The 14,541-nt window shown below is 42.9% G+C and overlaps 1 protein-coding gene across 3 annotated transcripts in view; it reads left to right on the plus strand.

The window, feature by feature from the left end:
- pkn2a (protein kinase N2a) overlaps positions 1–14,541 on the plus strand; it is a 31,560-nt gene that overhangs the window by 5,407 nt on the left and 11,612 nt on the right. For 2 of the 3 annotated variants that reach the window (XM_086203273.1, XM_086203272.1), the window contains exons 2-4: positions 4,250–4,414; positions 5,397–5,532; positions 12,002–12,156. In XM_086203273.1, the coding sequence (XP_086059399.1) occupies positions 4,250–4,414; positions 5,397–5,532; positions 12,002–12,156 (456 nt within the window). Of the gene's footprint in view, positions 1–1,651; positions 1,697–4,249; positions 4,415–5,396; positions 5,533–12,001; positions 12,157–14,541 lie in introns of those variants that run through there. The other variant, XM_086203271.1, reaches the window with a different exon arrangement.

Genomic DNA, 14,541 nt, shown 5'->3' on the forward strand with positions numbered 1-14,541 from the left:
TGTGAGGGCTGCATGCCTGTGTTTTTGTCTCTTGTACGTCATCGTGCTGACAACATCATCATTTCACATGAACGTGCGCCGGAACACTGAGAGGTTAAAAAAAAAAACGACAACACGGACGTCGCTGAGTCGAACGTCCGAGTTGTCGTTGCATGCATTGCAATGTTGTCTCTTTTGCAAAGCATACAAACTCGGCGCAGATTGGAAAATGTCTGAGCGCTAATGCAGCGAAGGAGAACGGAGTTTTTGGTTCGTCTGGAAGAGAGCCGAAGAAGTTACAGGCGAAGCCGAGTCGACCCTTTCAGAGCGCCCAAAAACCCATGTTGACCCACGTTGGTGCAGTGTGAAAGGGGCTTTAGTGAGGGCGGAACTAATGAGCCATGATTTTGTGTGCGCTCGTGCACTGCGTTGACTCACAATCTGACACAACTTTTGTTTCTCCGTGGAGTCAAAAAATTGATGACCACCATTGAACCTCTGAATGTGTATTGAACATATTTTTACATTGTAACTATGTATTAGAAAGTTCAGGGTTTTTTACGGTTCGGTAGGTCATCTCCCAGTGCTCCTTGCTTTTAAAGGTTGATTACTGAATTCCATTAATACTCACTAGTCCTATACCCTGCCTGCCTGTTGTGCATTTTATGGGCATGTTCAACAGGCGACTTGGCTGTCGTACCACAGCACCTCCCTTATAATCAACTGCATGATAGATACTATTTTTACACAGTTCTATTTTTGTTCTCCTCCACATGGCCCCCCCAGGCATATAAAATGGCAGAACTTACAATGCAATGCTTCAAATTAATACTTCATTATATCAGAGGCTGAAGTGACTGTCGTCTTATATTACACGTTAAAGAAATAGATCAACACAATGCATATAATGGATCCTGGTGGTAAAACGGTAAGTAAGTCTGCAGAGAAGCTAATAATATCTTTGGAAAAATACAGGCAATGTAAACAGGAGAAGCATCCTGAGAATCCTCCTTCTCAGAAAACAGCCATATGCTGCTGCACTTTGGCAGGTAAAAAGACATGCGTCACCTGGGTAAGGCATCACGTACACAGGCTTGCATTGGGTAATTCCTGATGAGCTTTATTCCCTCTAGTAGAGAAAAGGTGTCTTTAAATTTCCTCATTAACTGCACGGAATCTTGAAAAGCTATCAAAACTAAACCAAACAGAGTGAAGTTTTAGTGTTCGGTGCTTGTCCTCCCTCTCTTCTACCACACAAGTTGCTTTCCGGGGGAAGGCCACAATAGACAGCCAGCGTTATGTTTTTAACTTGGGTTAATTTTAGACACAGTCCTCTCCCTGGAGTGAGATTAGGTCCCATTCTGGGCTGCTCTGACCTCACAGAGTGAGAAGCTAAGAGGGATTTGGCTGTCGCTGCTCAGACGGTTTATCCTCCCCAGTTGATGTCAATGGTGTGTGTGTGTGAGAAGGAAAGCGTGAAATGAGAGAGCTGGACAAAATCGGATACTCGTGGAGTGAATGAGCGTGGCTTTGGATGGAACCTCTGCCAGCTGTGATGTAGCCCAACCTTTGTGGCAAACAACGCCATTGCTCGTTCTAAATGACAGAACTTCATTGGGGTTCTTGTAATGACCGGTTGACTTGTCAGTAGATCATGCGTGGACTGGTCTGCTCAACTGATCTAGAGATGGAGTTGGAAGAAATTGATGATGCTACGGTAAGATGAGAACTACAAGTTTTGTCCTGTTGACTGGAGTCATTGTTTCCCCATCCTCTCCACAGACACTTGTTTGAACAATAGAATAGGCCTGAACAACAATCAGAATGTGTTGCTAAACCACAGTGTGGGCTAGTGCTGTACTCAAATCGCAGGAGGTGCAGTATTTGCTAAATGTGTTTTTAAAATACCATTCTAAATGAAGTATTGTAGTACAACAGAGAGATCCAGGCCTGCAAATGATGTTCTGTAGACTGAAAACAAAAATCACACCATAGCGATAGTTTTTCAGTTGAAATGTTAATGATAAGAATGATGTTTATTGTAAATCATACCAAAACTGCAATATCAGTAAAAAATAATTGCAATTTCATATTGTTTCAAAATCATCCAGTCTCCTAAAAGTTCTTTAATGAGGTTCCAGTGGCATAAAACGTTGACGCGTATATTGTCACTCTCTAGATTCTTTGATACTTAAGTCATGTTGGTCCATCTATTTTTCACCTTCATTTTTATTAACCTTTTTTTCCACGAATGGAATAAGTTGATCCAATTTATTCCATTCGCTTCTGACTTGGCTCGTTTTCAGAAGCTCTCTGACAGAGGCAACTTATGTGTCACGTCTACGTGTTGAGTCCGCTCTTCTTTTCTGAATTGACGTAAATAAGGTTGACTCGGTGTGTGTGTGTGTGTGTGCTTTACACCATTGATTTCATCAGTGCGAAAGTTGGGACATATTTAAATTACCGATTTGTAATTTGGCCTGTTTCAACAATCACTCAGCATGGGATAAAATGTTATTCATTGTAGAAAAATGAGACAATTGAGTCATCATGCACAATGAAGAGTTTCAAAGTAGCATTGATCTGACATAGAAAATGTGTAATAAGGGAATAGATTATTTACAGACATCCAATTGTCACTCAATCAGCTGGTTGAACGTCACTACTGTGCTAACGGTGGACTGAAGCCATACAGGAAGTGACTTCTAATCCCTCCTTATTTAAGGTGACAGTTTTAAGGATGCAGGTCAATGGTGACTGACAGCAGCAGTGAACACACAATGTACTCAGGCTTCTCATGTTGGAAACACACATTTAACACAATTAGTTTCAGCATCTGACCCCTAATGCAGTCATTTGGAACAAGTCAGTAGACGTCCTATAGATTATTGATGACTGGAGTGGTCACTATGAAAACATAGACGGATATGAATTGTGTCTTGTTTTCACTTGTCTTACTGGTTCCCTTGGCAAAACGTTGGCTTAAGAGTTCAGGCATTTCCAGGGATGAGTATGGAAAAGTGTGTGTGTGTGCGCTTATGTGCATGCACCATTGTTTTGTAAAATACCAAATTCTGAAAGAGTAAACTGATCAGACAAGAAGAGTGTTGTTCAAGCTGTTTGGTGCATGCAGTCGTGTGTGTGAGAGAGTGCATGCAACTCTGTGGACACTCTAAGAGTGCTGACTTCATGCCTTGACGTCACAGTTTGCAAAGCAGCTTCAGGACAATACTTTACAATTGTATTGATACATACTTAACAGTCACAAATGATTTGTTCTAATCGTATCTAAATATTTACGTGTAATGCAGTAAATGCGTGTTGAATTTGTCTGGGTTTGGCTACACCTGTTTGGAAACATTGTGGGGTGGATCCAGTGATTTTAATTATTTCCATCCATCCATTTTCTGCACCGCTTCTCTGTTAATGATTGCTGGGGGTGGGGTGGGGGGTGGACTGGAGTCTATCCAAGCTGACGTTGGGCGAGAGACGGGGTTCACCCTGAACGGGTCGCTAGTCCATTGCAGGGCCATCAGGAGCATTAGGGGTTCAGAATGCTGTTCAAGGATACTTCAACATGGTCACCGGGGGAAGTGAGGATCGAGCCAGCGACCCTTTGATTGCTAGATGGCCACTCTACCACTGAACCATGCTGCCCGTATAATTATTTCCTCAACATTTTATGTTGATTAGGGCTGTTGGTTTGATTCTGTTTAAAAACGCTAGTGTGTGCTGGGGCTGTCTTGGTATGTGGATACAGACCTACCAAGGACAAAAGTCGATGTCCCAGGTATAGCTGCACTTTTACGGATGCAAAGGATTTTTTAAGTTAACATTTTCATTTGGTCTTTTTTACTATTTATTTTATTTGGTAAAACATTATTTTAAAAACGGCACCGCTGAAAGGTTTATTTTTCTTTTATTGTATGCTAGTATACACAATATTAACAGTGTGACTTCAGGAAACGGTGCTGCTCAACTCTCAAAACTGTCCTGTGATTTGTGGCCAAAAGGAAGTTTTATGTTGCTATTTCATTTCTGGTTTATGTTGCCTTTGCAGAAAAATCAGGAAATATCGTATTCATGCAGTTTAAGATCTATGTATCTAGTGTGTGCAGTTTATTTGAAGAGTCACTGACCTACAGTATGCATGTCTCCCCCTCCTCATACTCTGCTGTCCCATCTTCTTCCTCATCCCTCACTATCTCTGAACAACATCCCATTTCTTCCTCTTAACCCCTCCTCTTCCTCCTCACCTGTCATCCTGCAGGGGGATGCCAGGGGCCAGCTGGTGGCAGAGCGTCTTGGTCTGGGACACAACCTGGACCTGTCTGACACCACAGTTCAACAGAAACTCGAGGAAATCAAGGAGCAGATCCGCCGTGAGATCCGCAAAGAGCTGAAGATCAAAGAAGGTGCAGAGAACCTGCGCAAGGTAATATCACTCGTTCTCTTTTACAGGTAGCAAAAAGACTACCGTAAATTCTGGACTATAAGCTGCGACTTTTTTTCGACGCTTCATGCCCCGCAGCTTATACTCCGGTGCGTCTTATACGAGGATTTTACCTTCACCCTGGGGTGTGGCGGGCAGTGGCAGCGGGCAGTAATTCCCTATTGTTCCTGATGGCAGCTCCAAGTACCGTACTTAGGGAAATTCCTAGCCAAATGTTATGGTCATTTCTCTAAGTACTGTACTTGGAGCGTCCAGTCCATGCCGCGGTGCAGTGTAAAAAGAGCATCACACGATATTTTCAGTCATTTGTACTCACCCTCAAGAAGGAGAGCAGAAGAAGGAATGCTTATGATGCAGCTTTCAAGTTAAAGGCAATCAATCTGACGGTGGCAGATGGAAATAGAGCTGCAGCACGTAAGTTTGGCATAAACGAATCGATGGTGAGACGCTGGAGGCGGCAACATGACGAACTGACCCAATGCAAAAAGACGACAAAAGCTTTCAGAGGTCATAATAGCAGATGGCCCGGACTTGAAAACGCTCTGGAAGACTGGGTCAACACGCAGAGAACGGGCGGCCGAGGTGTTTCCACCGTGCACCGCGGCTTATTTACCGGTGCGGCTTTATACATGTTCAAAGTTGATTTTTTCCCTAAAATAAGCGTCTGTGGCTTATATAACGGTGCGCTCTATCGTCCGGAATTTACGGTAAGTGAAACAAGTTAGTCTGGTCTTCCATGACATTTGTCTAATTGCAGCAGGCAGATTTAAACGACCATCAAGTGGAGGAGGAGCTCTCTCCATAACAAGGAAAACACTATAGCAGCAACATTTTCTTTCTTTCTTTTTTTTTTGGTGAAAATCAAAAGCATATTTTTGTTCAGCTCTCCCAAATATCACCTTCTTAAATCCTTATTATTACAAGAATTCCCTTAATTTTCTTATGCCTCTTCTTCTTTCCTCAGGTCACCACAGACAAAAAAAGCCTCGCTTATGTCGACAACATGCTGAAAAAATCAAACAAGAAGGTGGAGGAGCTTCATCAGGAGCTGCAGGAGCTCAATGCCCACATCGTGGTGAAAGACCCCGAAGAACTTCTAGGTAACTACAACAAACAGTGCTTCATTTCTTTACAAGTATTCCTTTGGAACTGTCGTTTTGCCTTTAAACATCACCTTTGTGTTTCTTTCTCTGAGAGTTAATAGTAGAAGAGAAATGTATTGTCGATAGAGTTGCGGGATCATTGTCAGCCAATAATAGATTTTTAAATAGTTAAAAATCACCCAAGTTTGTTTACCTTTTTTTTTTGTTGTTTTCCTCCTTATGTTTCTGAAATAGCTCAGTAATGTTTTAGAATATCTTTTGACTCTTTCTTTTGGTCCACAATGTGTCAGAAAGTTGTTTAAAAAAAAATCGATATTGTTCGCCAAAGCCTCAGATGACGTCTTCAGATCCACAGCCTAAAGCTTAGAGTCATAGAAGACTAAAGGTAGCACACAGGCAGCATTTAAGAAGCCCAGGTCAGAGAATTTGGTGCGTAGTTTTTCAAAATAGTGGGGGATTGGGTGAGAAATTGATAAATGATCTATTATATGACCAAATGTCACAGCCAACAGAAAGATCCCTTGTTTTTAGGTTTGCCATTTCAGAAAATAAAATCTATCAAATAATGTCCTACATTGGGAATCTGGAGGGGGAAAAAAAGGGATTTTACTTATTGCTTTCTCTTGAGTGAATGATAAAGTGAGCCGTCATGCTTTCCTCTTGCGTAGACAGTTGTCGTTATAACTCAAGACCACATTTGATCCACGGAGAAACAGAGGCATTATTTCATTCCAAGCTGTAGCCTAGATACGGTAGCCTTCAGCGAATCAAAGTGCTAAAATCGTAGGAATTGAACTTAGTAATAGCAAGATTTCATTTTTAATCCTATTCTTGTTTAAGGTTTTAATTTATGTGCTGATACAAGTAAAAGAACGAATGTGTAAAATCCGTAAGAGCAGTTCAATGGCAGAAAGGAAGTTTATACTTGAGACCTCCCAAGTATTTCAGAACTGGTTTGCTTGGAGCCTTGATGAAGAACACGACAAATTATATCCAAGTCCACATCATGATTCGGTTTACTGGTACTTTTTGCCGTACTTCTCTCCTGAGCCAGGTTAAAGGAGCTTGTTGCAGCTCAAGGTCGGGTTTTCAGTCGTTTCAGTTTCGCCAAGTTAATGTTTGCCAAACCAAAAATACTTGTCTATTCAAAAACAAATTAACAGCAACGTGACATGGTGATGTTGATGCCATGTTGCTGTCGTCTTTGGAATCATCCTCATCAGGCAACGTGCCGCTTCTCACTCTTGCCAGTACTGCAGTACTCGAAGCCATCAGCTTTTAAATGACCCTGATGTTTCGCCAGGTGCTTCCGCAGGTTATATTTATTGCATTTGCCAGCCCTGCATGTTTGCATCTCACGTTACAGCAGGCATCGTCTCTGTTCATTTGTGTAGCCGCACTTTCGGCCACTTTTGACTCACCTTTGCTTCTCTCTGTTGACAAAGTGGTGCTTCGTGACGTAATCACGCTCTGTGTGTGTTCACGATAATTCATTAATCCCGCTCTCTCTCTCTCTCTCTCTCTCTCTCCCCATTCTCTCACAGTCACCATGATGTTTTCAGGTACTGACATTTGGGACGTTTTTAAAAAAAAAAATGAATCAGTACTTGGTAGCACAGACGTAATTTGGTAGGCAACTTCAAAAGTACAGAGGTCACTACCCAACATCATCCTGCGTTATTTTTGATCTATTTATTGCAATAAAATCCAAATTGAAAGCAGTAGGCTGTGAAGTTGACAAGTAGCGTGAGCCTGGCATCGTCTTACCGGCTGCTCACAGTGAAACACTCTTCACATCCTCAGCTTCAGTATGCCGTGCGTCAGACCTAAATACACCTCTACCATTTAAGATCCACTTGAAATATCTCAAAGATTGACAGGTCGTGAGCCCTGGCAGTGGGGCAAGAGTAACTGACTTTGCACACACTGGGGGAAAAAAAAACCTTGAACATATCATCTTATTGACAGTGTTGATGCAGTCCTTTTCCAGGGTGTGCTGTTCTCATGTGATGGCAGCCAAAAGTATCCATCTTCTTCCAGGCTTATCTAGGACTTCACACTGGTATAACGTGACAAAAACAACTTTGACTTCTGTAGCAATCTCTTCCCTTGCTACTGGTTTACTGAAAATTCAAAGTATCGCTGAGTAAGTAGTTTTGTCAGTGTTGTGTCAGAACAACATCTATATCACACACACACACACAGAACACATTCAGTCTTTGGAGGTGACTCACTCTCCAGAGGCTGTCATTGTTGCATTCCACATTCCACCGACAGTTACAATGAGCTGTCGATTGTTCCCCCCTCCGAGGCTGTTGAAAGCCTGCTCCTGTGCATTTGTCGACAACAATGGAATTTGGAAAGAGTTAACCATAACAGTGGTTCGGCACCGTCGCATTACAGTAGTTGCCTTAAGCGAGTGATGGGTGAAGGAATGGTATGTGTCTGCCTGCTGCTTTTACATCCCCTGGTTCAGTTGACATTAGGAAGTTGATGAGGAGGGATGTGTTTGTTGAGGGAGGGAAGGGAACTTGTCTCGGTAAATGGTTATCTTAAGTGGGAACAAATTTAGCCTGACTTGGTGACCCTCTATCTGATGAACGAGGGCTTTCTTTTTAAGTGACGCAATGCCAACGGAATGTCGCTGGCCATGGAGAAATGATGGAGAGAGCATCTCAGCTCCACAGTCATGAGACAATGTCTTGAAATACAGTCAGCTCTCGACTCCCCTGGAGATAGCACTTGTTTCCTGAATTAGTAGGAAGGAGCTTCTGTGTCTCTACAAGCATCCAGAATGTGTTTTTGTTCCAGGAGAAGGTTGAGGTGGCTCTGGTTATTCTCCAACGCTCAGCCGAGGACAAACATGGACTCGCTCTCAGGCACTGTTGAGGGGTCGCCAGTCAGTTCCCACTGTCATGTATGATTTCATTCATAGAGGGACAAACCCAAGAACAGTGGTTTTTCACCAATAAGAGTTCATCCATTTATCAGATCACATCTCAAGTGACAACCACACAGGTCTTTTTCATGGCATGTTATATCGTCATGTAATTGTGTAAGGAGTAGTTTTCCTGCTCATCAGATACAGATGGGTTTAATCTGAGGGAGGGTTCCCCTTGTCAGCTATCCAGCCATGACATCATCTCCACAGCTATTCAGTAGCTCAGTATCTTGTCCTTCAGGCCTGCGTGGGCTGAACCGCAGTGAGACGGAGGGGTGGGTGCTGGAATTCTTGGCTTACTCTGCCCTTGACCAAATGAACTCGCCCACCCTCCGCTCAGAGAGGAAAGCCCAGAGCATGGACAGGATGACAGCACATGTTTCTCTGCAGGACTTTGTCATTCTGTCAAGTTTCTCATCCCTCTGACTTATCGTGGTTTTTGGTCTCTGTTGGATGGTTGGTAGTGAAGAGGAAAGCAAAATAAGGAGGAGTAATGCATGCAACCATTACCAGAGCGCTCCAACATTATAAAATCAAGTCCCATTGTTCTGTTCAACCTTGGCACAAGCCCACAAAGTTAATGGAAGCTGAAGCTGCGCTCAGATGACACAGATGTAGAAACAGTGCTGTCTCCTCAGCAGCTGCAGTCAACTTCGAGTCTTAAACCACCGACAACTGCCAAGACGTCATCAGCTCTCATTAACTGTCCCAAGTTTTAGCTCATTTTTTGTAACTGTTGAGTGCACTGCCGACCATACAAAATGGCTCCTCGATGATTTCCCTGCGTGGGTTTAACTAGTTGTAAACTTTCCCAATGACGTACTCTGTCCTATGTGCCTATGTGTTGCATTCATGTGTAAATAACAAACCAGCCCAGCTGAGCCAACACCAACTCGCTCATCATGTCTAAAATTTGGACCAAATTAGAGCACCACCTGTGCCAGGACCGGTTGTGCACTGTTATAACTTTATTGCTGGTGGCCTTTTTTGGAGCTGACTTTTTTTTCACCTTAGTAAATGATTTACATTTAAGCACAATTCAAAATGCTTTCTTGCACATAGAAACTGCGAGACATATGCGCCACAGCCCATGCCGTTGTTCACAGACTGCATGAATCTGTTGTTTTTCTGCCTACATGGTACGCTGAAGTCAACATTGCCCCTCATTCACCCCTTCACACTCCCGTTCACACCCTGACGGCAGTGAAGCTGCCATGTAAGGCTGGTCTGCCTCTACAGGAGCAACTCAGGGTTCAGAGTCTGTCCTGCTCTAAGACTGGAGGTGTTGGAGATTAAAGTGTCATCCCAGAAGTGAATGCTGCCTCGGGGGTCAACCCAAGCTCCTCAGTGTGTGTCTGTGTGTCTGTGTGTGTGTGTGTGTGGGTGTATACTAGAGTATTGCCCACATAACTTCGTCCCCTCCTGCCTGCAAACGGAAACCTCAGCAGTGACGCTTTCTCAGCTTATTAAGGGTCTTTAGATGACTCATTTAGGCATCACGTGCTTCCTTTTTGCTGACATCCCGCAGGTGTTCAAAGGAGTCATTAGAAACTGTTTGGATGAATCATCATCAGAGAGAATGAATCATAGACCCTCCTGCTGATGGGTGTATTGTGATCTGTAGCAGTCGCTTCTAAAAATAACAACTGTTTGTTTGGGTGAATTTCCCTCAGTAGACTTTGATTTGCCAGAAACACTGTGTTGTATTTTGATTTTCACTTGGGCTGAAATGATTTTATTTGTAAGAGGCTAATATATTTTTGGTCCTATTGACATACTGTATATTTGAGGACACCATTGCAGGAGCGCACTTTAGGCTCGTTTCTAACAGGAGTTGCTCAACGACACCATTGATTCACAAACTGAACTTTCAAGTCAGGAGAAGCTAGGCAGGTTTTTTGGTGTGTGTGTGTGTGTGTGTGTGTGTGTGTGTGTGTCTGTCACTTCTCTGAAGTGATCAGTCTGGGGAGGGGTTTTCTCGGCAACTTTCGAGTCCAGACATGAAAAAAATCAACACAAAAACAGTGAGCTCATCCCTCAGAACTGTGGTCCAGCTCAATTTATAGAAGACATTTATCATTTGCACTTTGTGTTTTCATAGAACAGGAACAAGAAAGTAACACAAAGTTTAATATGTATCGAGGTACTTATGGATATATCCTTGTCAGAGTGTCAGCTCCTCGTGGCTTTATTAATGCAGCTCTGTTTGATGTCTTCTTTTGTTTTGTTTGTCTCTGGAGTCCTCAGAGTAGACGTGGCTGCAGGGTCTGCTGCCACTGTCGCAGTTGGAACAGATTTCAGAAACATGCCAATCAGTTAGTTTTTAATAGGAATTCATTAAAGCACAAAGTTATTTAATTCTCTGTTTAAACTCTATTTCTGAACTCTGGCTTCACATTTGTTGAATTACACTCAGGTGTTTTTGTTTTTGTCGACATAATGGAGCAAAAACAGCTGCTGAAAGACTGATCTGGTCAATGTTTGAACAAGCCTGTTGGCAGTTTCTGTAAGTGATAATCTGAAAGCATTTTTTGATCTTCAGTTCTTCTTTCTGTCTGACTTCAGACACAAATCCTAATGATGTGGAGTGGTGTGGTCCTTCTTGTGTCAGGAAGAAGGAATGAAGAAACCACCAGAAGTCCTTTCTGGATATGTTATTATATTATTGAAGTTCCCTACCTGGCATGTTTTCATAATCAAAGTCGTGTCATTTTGCTTGGCCTCAGGTCTGTAAATAAATAATTAGATCATCTATAAATGGCCAGTTGCCAAAAATGGCACAGGCATGCTGAATCACTCTTTTAAAAAGTCTCTGTATATTCATAGGGCAGCACGGTGGTGCAGTGGTCAGCACTTTCACCTCACAGCGAAGGTTCCGGGTTCATTTCCCGACTTGAGCCCGGATCTTTCTGGGTGGAGTCTCCATGTTCTCCCTGTACCTGTGTGGGTTCTCTCTGGTACTCCAGAGAAAGGAGGCTTTTTTCCTATTAAAACTAACTGATTGGCATGTTTCTGAAATCTGTTCCAACTGCGACAGTGGCAGCAGACCCTGCAGCCACGTCTACTCTGAGGACTCCAGAGACAAACAAAACAAAAGAAGACATCAAACAGAGCTGCATTAATAAAGCCACGAGGAGCTGACACTCTGACAAGGATATATCCATAAGTACCTCGATACATATTAAACTTTGTGTTACTTTCCTCCCACAGTCCAAAGACATCAAGAGTGGACGAGGCTGATTGATACTGAAATTGACTGTCGGTGTGACTGTGAGTGTGAATGGTTGTCTGTCTCTATGTGTTGGTCCTTTGATGGACTGGAGACCTGTCCAGGGTGAACCCTGCCTCTCGCCCGTAGCCGCTGGGATAGGCTCCAGCCCCCCCACAACCCTTAACAGGAATAAGCGATAGAAATGGATGGATGGATGTGTATTTATGACAAAGGCCAACAGAACAGCAATAATATATCTGTTGTCTCAGAAGAACTTAAAGGTGCTAACCTGTACTTGTTTCATCTTTACTCAGAATGCCCTCTGACCCCAGACACCCCCAACAGTGAGGCCAGAATGTGCACCAGCAGCAGCCGCCTGGCGGCCCTCAAAAGACAGAACGACATCGAGCTGAAGGTCAAACAGGGTGCAGAGAACATGATACAGATGTACTCCAACGGGCCATCAAAGGTAGGCTTCTATAGTTTTTATTCGATAATGTTCATATCAGACTGCCAAGTGTATGAAATCACAAAAATCACTGATAACCCAGCATCCTACAACCTGGATCTTTTTCTGTGTTGCTTTGGCCGTCACTCAGGTTAATTATAATCTCTGCTCACCCAGCGTGTGACCTGCCTGGTGCATACAGGATAGAGGCTATAAGCAATTTAGGTAATCACTCAAAAAAATTCATCAACTTACAGTCAAAACCCTCTGCCTGTTTATAATATTTTCCAACACTGGCTGTTTGCAATCCTGGAGTGTTTTATCAGCAACAGTTCCAGTGCACTCTCTTGATCTCTAAATACAGTGTGTGGATCCGCTTCCCCACCATTATGGTATAGGACTCCCTAAATGTACTTTAAAGCTGTCTACTTACAACCCCTCATCATTTCCAGTGATTGCTTTTTAATTCTTTGTATGTATACTTTTCAGACGCCTAATCAAGTGAAATGATCCAGTATTTCACAATACTGGCCACCGTTTCCTCCCATTTTGAAGCTTAAAGTTTGGCATTTTGGCCGACGCCATGTTGTTTTTTGGTTTTCACACAGCATGAAAGAGAGGATGGAGGGCAGTTTTTGCTTTCTTGTCTATTTAGGTTAGTTTAGACAAAACTTTTATCATCCCCGAGGGGGAATTTGGCCCCGTCACAGTACGTGGTTGCTTCATAAAAATAGCACAGAATGTAAGATTGCATTATACAATAAGGACATGAGAAACATTAACATGATGTCAAGTAAATACCTCATCTGAAGGAGAACATAAGAAAAACAAATGATTAAACATTTATGCTAAATGGGACCATCATTTACAAAATTATCATCAAGCTGTATTGATAAAAACTTAAAAGTGATTGTTGGAATAAAACTAAAGACACTGCGAAAAATGTTTTCTGGGAATATAAAAAGACATAATATATTTGATGTCCAACGACTACTACTTTCTTGGTCACACGCATCTTGTTTCTCCCTGAAATCTTACAAGCAAATATGACGAGGATTCCTGTGATTAAAAAAAAAAAAAACATACAGGAAGAAGATATATCTTTTAAGACAGGTTGTCAAAAAAAAAATTCTCATCAACCACCAGTGTTTGCTATTCAATAAATTACAAAGTAACATAAAAAGCTTTTCTGAAAGGGATGATAGGCTTATAATCAGGTGAATACTGGAGTGAGGAGGTCTGCTCCCAGTTAGAAAAGCAGCTTCCTGTCTGCAGGTGGTAGAATATACCGTAAATTCCGGACGATAGAGTGCACCGTTATGTAAGCCGCAGATGCTTATTTTAGGGAAAAAATCAACTTTGTACACGTATAAGCCGCACCGGTAAATAAGCCGCGGTGCACGGCAGAAACACCTCGGCCGCCCGTTCTCTGCGTGTTGACCCAGTCTTCCAGAGCGTTTTCAAGTCCGGGCCATCTGCTATTATGACCTCTGAAAGCTTTTGTCGTCTTTTTGCATTGGGTCAGTTCGTCATGTTGCCGACTCCAGCGTCTCACCATCGATTCGTTTATGCCAAACTTACGTGCTGCAGCTCTATTTCCATCTGCCACCGCCAGATTGATTGCCTTTAACTTGAAAGCTGCATCATAAGCATTCCTTCTTCTGCTCTCCTTCTTGAGGGTGAGTACAAATGACTGAAAATATCGTGTGATGCTCTTTTTACACTGCACCGCGGCATGGACTGGACGCTCCAAGTACAGTACTTAGAGAAATGACCATAACATTTGGCTAGGAATTTCCCTAAGTACGGTACTTGGAGCTGCCATCAGGAACAATAGGGAATTACTGCCCGCTGCCGCTGCCCGCCACACCCCAGGGTGAAGGTAAAATCCTCGTATAAGACGCACCGGAGTATAAGCCGCGGGGCATGAAGCGTCGAAAAAAAGTCGCAGCTTATAGTCCAGAATTTACGGTAACTTAACAGGTTTGCTGTTACAGTTTCACTGGGGGGGGGGGGCACTGGGCACTGGGCACGGCACTGATAAACTGTGTGTCATGAATGCTGCTGGTCCTTCATAAAGCTCCTGCGGTTGTCAAGATTTCTTTAGTGCACAGTGTAAGGACAACAATAATTTAGCGATTTAAGCCAGCACAGCCAGTGACAGCAGCAACACTGAGTCTCTCAGTTGTAATTTAGTTGTAGACGGTTTACTGTAGTGACATGATTCAGGCCAACGTGTTCCTGTGGATGTGTCAGATGTTATTTTAATGTATCTCAGATACAAATGACTGGTTTACATTTGCCAGAGGAAAAAAAAATGTAGAGTTGGTAACATCTCAGCGCTTTCTAGTCATGTCAGTTTTCTCAGTAACACTTGGAGCACTGCAGCTAATATTACTGTTGTTA

The sequence above is a fragment of the Aulostomus chinensis genome, chromosome 5, assembly GCF_037954235.1.
Source record: "Aulostomus chinensis isolate RoL2024-O1b breed Wild chromosome 5, RoL_Achi_v1.0, whole genome shotgun sequence".
Lineage (NCBI taxonomy): Eukaryota > Metazoa > Chordata > Actinopteri > Syngnathiformes > Aulostomidae > Aulostomus > Aulostomus chinensis.